The sequence below is a fragment of the Limulus polyphemus genome, unplaced genomic scaffold (assembly GCF_000517525.1).
Source record: "Limulus polyphemus unplaced genomic scaffold, Limulus_polyphemus-2.1.2 Scaffold3572, whole genome shotgun sequence".
Taxonomy (NCBI): Eukaryota; Metazoa; Arthropoda; class Merostomata; order Xiphosura; family Limulidae; genus Limulus; species Limulus polyphemus.
In genome coordinates this window covers 68,700-78,280 of record NW_013669182.1, presented here as the reverse complement: position 1 = coordinate 78,280, position 9,581 = coordinate 68,700, and the positions used below count along the sequence as shown (strand labels likewise).

The 9,581-nt window shown below is 29.7% G+C and overlaps 1 protein-coding gene across 1 annotated transcript in view; it reads left to right on the top strand.

Moving 5' to 3' along the window:
* The window catches only part of LOC106469616 (probable asparagine--tRNA ligase, mitochondrial), a 30,246-nt gene extending 21,173 nt beyond the window's left edge, over positions 1-9,073 (top strand). The window contains exons 6-12 of the mRNA XM_013930118.2: positions 563-711; positions 1,543-1,675; positions 3,438-3,574; positions 5,110-5,176; positions 5,924-6,055; positions 7,489-7,613; positions 8,863-9,073. Of these exons, the coding sequence (XP_013785572.1) occupies positions 563-711; positions 1,543-1,675; positions 3,438-3,574; positions 5,110-5,176; positions 5,924-6,055; positions 7,489-7,613; positions 8,863-9,007 (888 nt within the window). The 3' untranslated portion in view covers positions 9,008-9,073. The remainder of the gene's footprint in view (positions 1-562; positions 712-1,542; positions 1,676-3,437; positions 3,575-5,109; positions 5,177-5,923; positions 6,056-7,488; positions 7,614-8,862) is intronic.
* The last annotated feature ends 508 nt before the right edge of the window (positions 9,074-9,581 follow it).

The window sequence follows — 9,581 nt, the reverse complement described above, 5'->3', positions numbered from 1 at the left end:
TACTTAGATTGATGCATTATGGACTTGTCTACCACTCACATATACATTGTGTACTTAGCTTGATGCATTATGGACTTGTCTACCACTCACATATACAGTGCATACTTAGATTGATGTATTATGGATTTGTATACCACTCACATATACAGTGCATACTTAAATTGATGTATTATGGACTTGTTTACCATATCTTTGTAAAGTATTGTATTAACACACTGTTAGATTTAAAAATATATAACTTCAAGATGGAATATCAAAACCTGGTTTATCTTTTTTTATTCATGAATACATTTTGTGAATTTCTTAGTTTTGATCAAATATAAGCCAACACTTTGTAAATCAGAACTAAAATGTGACTTATAAATTAATGTAGCCTGTTATATATAACAAACTGAATAGAACTACTTATTGTCATAAATCAGTATACCAGAAAAATATATACGATATTATCTGGAATGCATAGAATCCATGTTATTGATATGTTTGGCTATAATGTTCTAAATGTGATGTAAAGATGTATGAAGGATTTCAAAAGACTTGTTTTCTCCTTTGATTCTTTCAGCCAGTATTTCAAAACTTGAAAAATTCGTCTAACACTTCCAGTAAAGATGCTAGCCAGAACTCTGTGGATTTTCCAAACCCAGACTGCTTTTTTGATATTCCTGTTTACCTAACAGTTTCTGCACAACTTCATTTAGAGGCAGCAGCATTGTGAGTTTGTTATTTTGTGTAAATTTACATTAATTGGGAATTGAGTTAGTTGATAAGTTCATTTTGTATTACAGTATATAACATATTCAAAAGAAATTTTTCATTTAAGTGTAAAAAATAAATAAAATTGCAAGATATTTTTGGCACTTTCCTCACCAAGGACCAGTCAGTGAAAGGAATTTCTAAATCCTTGTTCAATCTCTCGATTCAACTCATACCTTCGAGTTATACTAACTTGGGAGAAATTTATTAATATGTATTGATAAATATGTTTTAGCAGTGTTGATCTGTAATTTTCAAATGCTACAGTACAGTATTTTGTAGTAAGAAATACATTAGCAAATACCATGCAAAATTCTTTTTCTGCAGTAAAAACAGTTTATTAATTTTTGTGTAACTTACAGTGCTAGAGTTTTTGAGAACATATGATATTAATAGACTTTTTTATTTGAAATGTTATGCTAATATGTACTAATATATATTGAAAGGAAAGTTTCACAGGTTTTAAAGTATTTAAAATACTCGTGTATGAATATGAAGGAAAAAAATTACTATACATTTCATTTAAAATAACCCATGTTAGCAAGAGATAGTGAACAAATTTAACTACCAAAATTTTACTTCTACTAAATGTCTTTATGCTGAAGTTTTTGAAACGGCAATGAATAAAAATACATATTTAAATAAGTTTGAATGAATACAATCTAAGAAAAAACATCTTAAAGCTTGAATGCATTCAAAGAGCAGCCTCTTCTTAACTAGAGAAGAAATTGTTCGTCGTAAGTTATTGAGCTTTTGAGTAATTTTTTGATTGCTTATTGATTTTTTTAGAGCATTGTCCAATGTCTACACGTTTAGTCCAGCATTTCGAGCTGAAAATTCCCAATCTCGGCGACATCTCAGTGAGTTCTATATGGTGGAAGCAGAGAAGGCTTTTGTTACTTCTGTAGAAGATATAATGGAGGTTAGAGGTACATGACATTCAGATGTAGCAGTAAGTGAGGAGAATTATAAGTGACAACAATAATACTTGTTTTTAAATATCAAGAAAGTAAGGAGCATGAAGGCAGAGTAAGCATTAGAATGTTATGATGTTACTACAGCTAGAACTGAAGTATGATATTAGAATGTTATGATGTTACTACAGCTAGAATAGAAGGATAATATTAGAATGTTATGATGTTACTACAGCTAGAACTGAATGATGATATTAGAATGTTATGATGTTACTACAGCTAGAAATGAAGGATAATATTAGAATGTTATGATGTTACTACAGATAGAATTGAAGGATAATATTAAAATGTTATGATGTTACTACAGCTAGTATTGAAGGATAATATTAGAATGTTATGATGTTACTACAGCTAGAAATGAAGGATAATATTAGAATGTTATGATGTTACTACAGCTAGAATTGAAGGATAATATTAAAATGTTATGATGTTGCTACAGCTAGAATTGAAGGATAATATTAGAATGTTATGATGTTACTACAGATAGAATTGAAGGATATATTAGAATGCTGTGATGTTGCTACAGCTAGAGCTGAAGGATGATAGAATGTCATGATGTTACTACAGCTAGAGCTGAAGGATGATATTAGAATGTTATGATGTTACTACAGCTAGAGCTGAAGGATGATATTAGAATGTTATGATGTTACTACAGCTAGAGCTGAAGGATGATATTAGAGCCAGCACTTTTTTTTTAAAATAACTTATTAAGAAAACATGTCAAAGTATATTTTTGATAAAATTTCTCGTAACATTTTCGTTCTCTCCTAGGCTTTTCTGCATAATGCTAAAACTGTAAATCCTCACTGTAACATATTTTTTTATTCAGTTCTATGTGAGTTTTTTAAGTTTCTTGTGATTGTAATATTGCTATTTTTATAGATTTTGAGAGATCTGGTTATGTATAGTTTGCTGTTCTTACAGATTATGGAAGATCTTGTTAAGATTAGTTTTGGTTTACTTTTATAGATTTTGAGGGAACTGATTAAATTTGGTGTGCTATTCTGATATTTTGTGAAAGAACTGGTTATTTTGTTTTGCTGTTCTTATAGATTGTTGAAGAATTGGCTAAATTTGTTTTGCTGTTTTTATAGATTGTATAAAACTGGTTAATTTGGTTTCCTATTCTTATAAGTTGTGGAAGAACTGGTTAGTTTGTTTTGCTGTTCTTATAGAGTGTTGAAGATTTGGTTAAATTTGTTTTGCTGTTGTTATAGATTGTAGAAAACTGGTTAATTTGGTTTCCTATTCTTATAAATTGTGGATGAAATGGTTAAGCTTGGTTTGCCATTCATACTGGTTGTGGAAGAACTGGTTAAGTATAGTTTGCTATTCTTTAAGTTGTTGAAGAAGTGGTTAAATTTGGTTTGCTATTCTTATAGATGAAGAAATGATTAAATATAGTTTGCTATTCTTATAGGTTGTGGAAGAACTGGTTAGTTTGGTTTGACATTCTTATAGGTGGTTGAAGAACTGGTTAAATATGGATTGCTATTCTTGTAAGTTGTTGAAGAACTGGTTAGTTTGGTTTGACATTCTTATAGGTTGTTGAAAAACTGGTTAAATTTGGTTTGCCATTCTTATAGGTTGTGGAAGAACTGGTTAGTTTGGTTTGACATTCTTATAGGTTGTGGAAGAACTGGTTAGTTTGGTTTGACATTCTTATAGGTGGTTGAAGAACTGGTTAAATATGGATTGCTATTCTTGTAGGTTGTTGAAGAACTGGTTAAGTATACCACAAGATGCATCTTAGAATGGTGTTCAGAGGAATTAAGAGTATTTAATGGAGAGACCAATTCCAGTCAAGTGATGAAAATAGAAAAAATGTTAGAAAAGCCCTTCATACGGTAAGTGTTAAAGCTGAAATGGTTCTAGTACATGCTAGTATTTTATTATTGTTTGCACAACTTCAGACTGTTGTAATTTCAGAAACCGTGTTGTAAAATTAATTTTTAAACTTCACTGTTTTTGCAGTAATTCTTTGTACACAACATAAAATTATTAACCAAACCTACCAAAGTTGTGTATATCCTACTGAAGTAAAATCACTTAATTTATAATATCTCTTATAAAGTCTTAACTTTCTTATTATGCAGGGTTATAACTAATGAAAATTGTACAAACCATGTTACATTTAACTGTGACAAGCATTTCTGTGGTTGAAGAAGTTTAGTATGTTTGTTGATAAAATTGTTTTTGAAATTTGTAGGTATTAGAAGCATTGAAACTATGTTTTTTAATATGTTTAAAAAAGATATTGGGATCTCCCAATAAATGGAACTGAATGAAATGTGTCATTCAGAACATAGTCTAATCAAAAAATGTTTGAAAAAGAAAGCATTATCTTATAAAGTTCTAAAAGATGTGAACAACTTAATGGTATTAGATAATAAACAGTGAACTTGCATGTTTTTTAAAGAGCCTACTGCCTAACTTGTTGGGATGTGGTTCCAAAGGTTTGGGGTTTCAGATGTGACGATGCTGAATGTGCTTTCACTGCACTTTCATCTGTGAGTGAACTGTAAGAGTGACAGTCATTCCTGTTATTTGGCTAAAAAAAAATGAGCAAAGTCTATGTGGCAGCAGGTGCTGTTTGTCTGGTCGCCTTCCATTTGGCTGATAGTTCAAAGTTAGGGGCGACTATACCTGAACCTAGGGGTCTCCAGTATATCTGTTTAGCCTACATGCATGTACATGTATTAAGGTTGAAAGTTCTATTACTTTAATATGGAAATACACAATAACTTATTCCTATTAACACTGATGCGAGTAGGTAGCTATTGACAGATAATTATGGATTCCAACAGCCTTCCAGACACTGAATCCTTTGACGAGATAATCATTGGGCGATGACATTTTGACCTGAACCTGAAGATGAGGTACAAAAGTTACTCAAAATTGATTTGCACAGTGACTCTCTTGTACAGAGGATTCGATGCTTCCACGGCAGTAATCAGCCTTCATCATTGGCATAAGTTTTTATTCTACAATATGGTGTCAAATTCAAAGAATAAAAATCTCTAATTTTGTGTGTGTGTGTGTTTAGACAAAACTAGAAAAAGAGTTTATGAGGTCTAAGTAAGTAAAGTGAAATTCAAACTTTTAGAATAGTGAATCAGATCTTTTAGCTAAGTAAAAATAATACATATATTTAATAGTTAAAAAATGAAAAACTTAAATCAATTATTTTACCATCAGTTTATATATAAGTTGCTCTATGAGAAAATGTTAATGTTACTTTTTTTAAGCCTATAAGTTAATTGTGGATAATAAGAATATAAACTTCACTTCTTGGGCTGTTTAGTCTGATGAGAAGAAAGCAGCCATAAAATATTTGAAAAATTTGGTTTTTCAGTCTTATAATTAGCATTCTTGATTTCAGCATGACGTACAGTGAAGCATGTGAAGTGTTTCAAAGTAAAAAGGATTTAATTCAAGGTTACTTTAAGGTACGTTTTAACCAAGTATTTTAGGACAATTTTATGTGATACTAGCTTCTCATAACTGAAAATCATTTTGAAAACCCACATGATCAGACTGTTCCCAGAGTTTTGCTGTAAATTTTAGGCAATATTATTAAATAAAAAATTATTAATCTAATTCAGTGTAACAAAAGTGTAAAAGTATCGATTTGTATAAGTCCATTTTAAGGTAGCTTACTGGTGTACAATTAACTTTTTTTTTGTGAAACTTTCTTCAAAATTCTGGTTTCAAAATATCCAGTAAATATCCACTGTTTTGGGAACTGACCGCTATAAAACTTTATTTTTATGCTTGTGATAAAATTTAAATGGTGATACTTGATTTAAACAGCAGCAATCGTGTATGTGAGAAATTTTTATTTACAGTCTTTTTCTTAGCACTTTTTATATTGCTTATACAGGTACGTAAAGTTTGTTAGAATTTAAAAAATTATCATAGTTAATGTGAGGTTAATATATGTATATACATATAGTAACAAACAATATTATCTAAGTTATACCTAGTATATTGAAAGATAAAAAAATTAAAATTAGTTTCTAGGTCAGAGTGAGAGAGATGGATAAATATATAGTTTAGTTATTTGATACAGATTTTTTTGTTTGATGTAGTTTTGTGAAATTATTATGTTTTAATGATGTATGAAAAACAATAAAAAGCATTTAATATGACTTTGTGAATAAGACAATAATAATTTTTTTCTTTTCCAAAACAAGTGGGGTGAGGATCTGCGGAATGAACATGAACAGTGTCTGCTGAAGCACTGTGGGGAAACCCCTGTGTTTGTAACAAATTTTCCTGCAGATATCAAACCCTTTTACATGAAGCGAAGCCATACAGGAACCACAGTAAGTCATGAAATACACTGCTTTCTCTACATAACTTTTTAAAAGACTGTCAAGGTGTAAAATCACACTTTGTATGTTTATTTAAATATTTTCTATTGAAACTGAACTGCAGTTTGAATACTTAAGTTTGAATAATAAGTTTAATTTAATAATATGTTGTAACTTTTACAACAGTTAATAGTATGACTTAGGTAATATAGTTTTAAGAGATTTTTAGTATAACATAATGATCATAACTTCTTTGCAACTGTAAAAACTTATTAGATTGACAGAGTTGGTTGTGTTTTTTTAACATTTATCAACATGATATCATATTTGTAATGTGACATATTTATTTACAGGTGGTTATAACTATAACATTTTTGTGACATAGCATTATAGAACTAAGAACATATCATTTTATTTATATTATCGAACTTGATATTTGATATGTTATTAAGCTTTATAGGAACATCAGATAAAGCTGTTTTTATTATTTTATATTGTGTTCCTTTGATAGAATAACATGTTTAATTGTGACATTATGAGAATTGTTATTCTTACATAACATCTATCATAACTTGAAATAGCTTAATTATTTAATCTCCTATTTGGTTAGTATTGGTACTGTAACCAGCAAAGTGTATGAAATGGCACTTAGCGATGTGAAAGTAACCGATGTTTTGTTACTTCGTCTTCAAACATGTAAAAGCTTTTGAATCCAAACTGTCAAGTGTTGGCGATGTGAAAGTAACCAATGTCTTGTTACTTCATCCTCAAACATGTAAAAGCTTTTGAATCCAAACTCTCAAGTGTTGGCAATGTGAAAGTAACTGATGTTTTGTTACTTCGTCTTCAAAGATGTAAAAGCTTTATGTCAACTGCATAGGTTGATCATTGTTCCCCAGTAGGTTAGCAGTAGATTTATGGACTTATGACACTAATAAAATCCAGGAATCGATTCCCCCACAATAGACACAGTAGATAGCCCAATGTGGCTTTGCTCTGAAAAAAAACAAAGGATGAACTGTATGTTTATAATAAAGTAATAAACAAAGTTAAGAATAATAATTTATTATGTTTATTTATGAGCATGTGATATAATTCTAAAAGTATGTTTGTCAGAATGTTTTAAGTATTATTCATTCTTCACAAACATATAATGAAACATCAGCATGATTGTGAGAATGTTTGAAAAGTTTATCATGAACTTTGTTTATGTCTAAGAAATGAGCATGTGATATAATTCTAAAAGTATGTTTGTCAGAATGTTTTAATAATAGTATTATTCATTCTTCACAAACATATAATGAAACATCAGCATGATTGTGAGAATGTTTGAAAAGTTTATCATGAACTTTGTTTATGTCTAAGAAATGAGCATGTGATATGAGTCAGTGTGTCTATGAGTATTTAAAAAGTCTATTACTTAGTCATCGTGAATGTAATTTTAGGTAGAATGTTTTGATCTTCTTATGCCTACTGGTGGTGAAGTATGTGGAGGGAGTCTTCGAGAAGATGATGAGATGGTTTTGAAGGTCCGCTTGAAAAAAGCTGGATTAGAAGATTCCCTAAAATGGTGAGTTGATTTAAAACTTAAGTAAATCGTGCTTTCCAATGTCTTGTATTGGTAATTTATAAATAAAAATACGGGTATTTGTTTGTAATAAAAACTAACCACAAAAACTTGGTGACTGTAAAGTACTTTTATATATATAAAACATAGTTTTAAAAAATGTGTATATGTTTAGTTCATTATGTTTGTTATTTGTATTTTTGTACTGTTATAGAACTTACTGTAAAAACAACTAACCACAAAAACTTGGTGACTGTAAAGTACTTGTATATATATAACATAGTTTTAAAAAATGTGTATATGTTTAGTTCATTATGTTTGTTATTTGTATTTTTGTACTGTTATAGAACTTACTGTAAAAAATTTATTAAAAGGCTTAATGTTGAAACCGTCACAAGCTGTATGTGCCAAAACACTGTTAGGCTATTATTGTTTTTAAGAACAACAAATTAAAACAGTTAGAAATAACAATGACGTTTGTAAAATAAAAATATAAAATATATATAAAACAAAATTTGTTCTTATATAGATGTGAAAAAGGATAAAAAAAAATTATTAAATATGATTAAAAGCATGAATGACACTGTACATTATTAAAAGGACATTGTGAGTTAAAATATGCCTAACATTGTGATGTTGCTCATTATCATAGTGACCAACGTTTTTTTCTAAGACACGCAACAGTCTGGCAGGTACAGCACATCAAAAATAGCAGCTGTTCACGTATTAGTCACTTGGTATTAATGTTTGTATGAGTGAAAAATCAGGTCCACTAACATTAAAGTTTGGTAATGATTTATATTTCTGTTGCTTTATGTAAAAGGGCTAACACTAAAAAATATTAACCTATGCAAACTATTCAGTATTTTTGTAGTTTTATCCTAACACTAGACTTTGAGGCCTGAACAACATCTAGGTAGGACAACTAAAAAAACCGCACAGAGATTCATAATTAGACCATTCTCTCTGTCTTAAAATTTGTTGATTTACTTTGATAAAGGCTTTTTTTAAATATTTTTAACTCTTTTTAAACCCATAATTTTTTTGCACGTTCTGCCAGAATTATTTTCATGATGTCCTAATAATTATCACCTTAATTTATATAACATGGTTTGGATTTTTTTGTTTCTATTATTAACTGATGATAAAGTAAGTACATGAAATGAAGAAATTGAGAACTTTTTTATTAATAGCTTTAGTGAATCTAACATTTATTTTCTTTTGAAATAATATTTATTTCTCTACATTTCAGGTATCTTGATCTTAGAAGGTTTGGCTCAGCACCACTTGGTGGATTTGGTTTAGGATTTGAACGTTACCTGCAATATTTACTTGGAATTAACAATATTAAAGACACAATCCCTTTTCCTCGTTGGCCTCATCATTGCCAGTTGTAAAATGTGTGGCAAATGTAATTAGAATGTAGTAATGTTTAATTAAACAAATTTTCTTGAAGAAAAAAATATTTAGTGAGTCTTTTTGTTTGAAAAAAACTTTTTTTTCTTAAGATATGAAAAACTAGTATTGTAATAAGTAGAGAATCATGCAGGTTTTCCTCCTGCTAAATAAAACAGGATGTTATTGTACGGAGGACTGTTGAGAGCTTTATTTAATGAAGACAGTGTTCTACCGTAGAAGCTTAATTTTACTAAGAGGGCCCTTTATTATACATGCATCACTTCATGAAGGCAGCCTTCTACTCTACATGCTTCATGTTATGAAAACAACCTTCTACTCTACATGCATCACTTCGTGAAGGCAGCATTCTACTCTACATGCTTCATGTCATGAAAACAACCTTCTACTCTACATGCTTCATGTCATGAAAACAACCTTCTACTCTACATGCATCACTTCGTGAAGGCAGCATTCTACTGTACATGCTTCATGTCATGAAAACAACCTTCTACTCTACATGCATCACTTCATGAAGGAAGCTTTCTACTCTACATACTTCATGTCATGAAAACA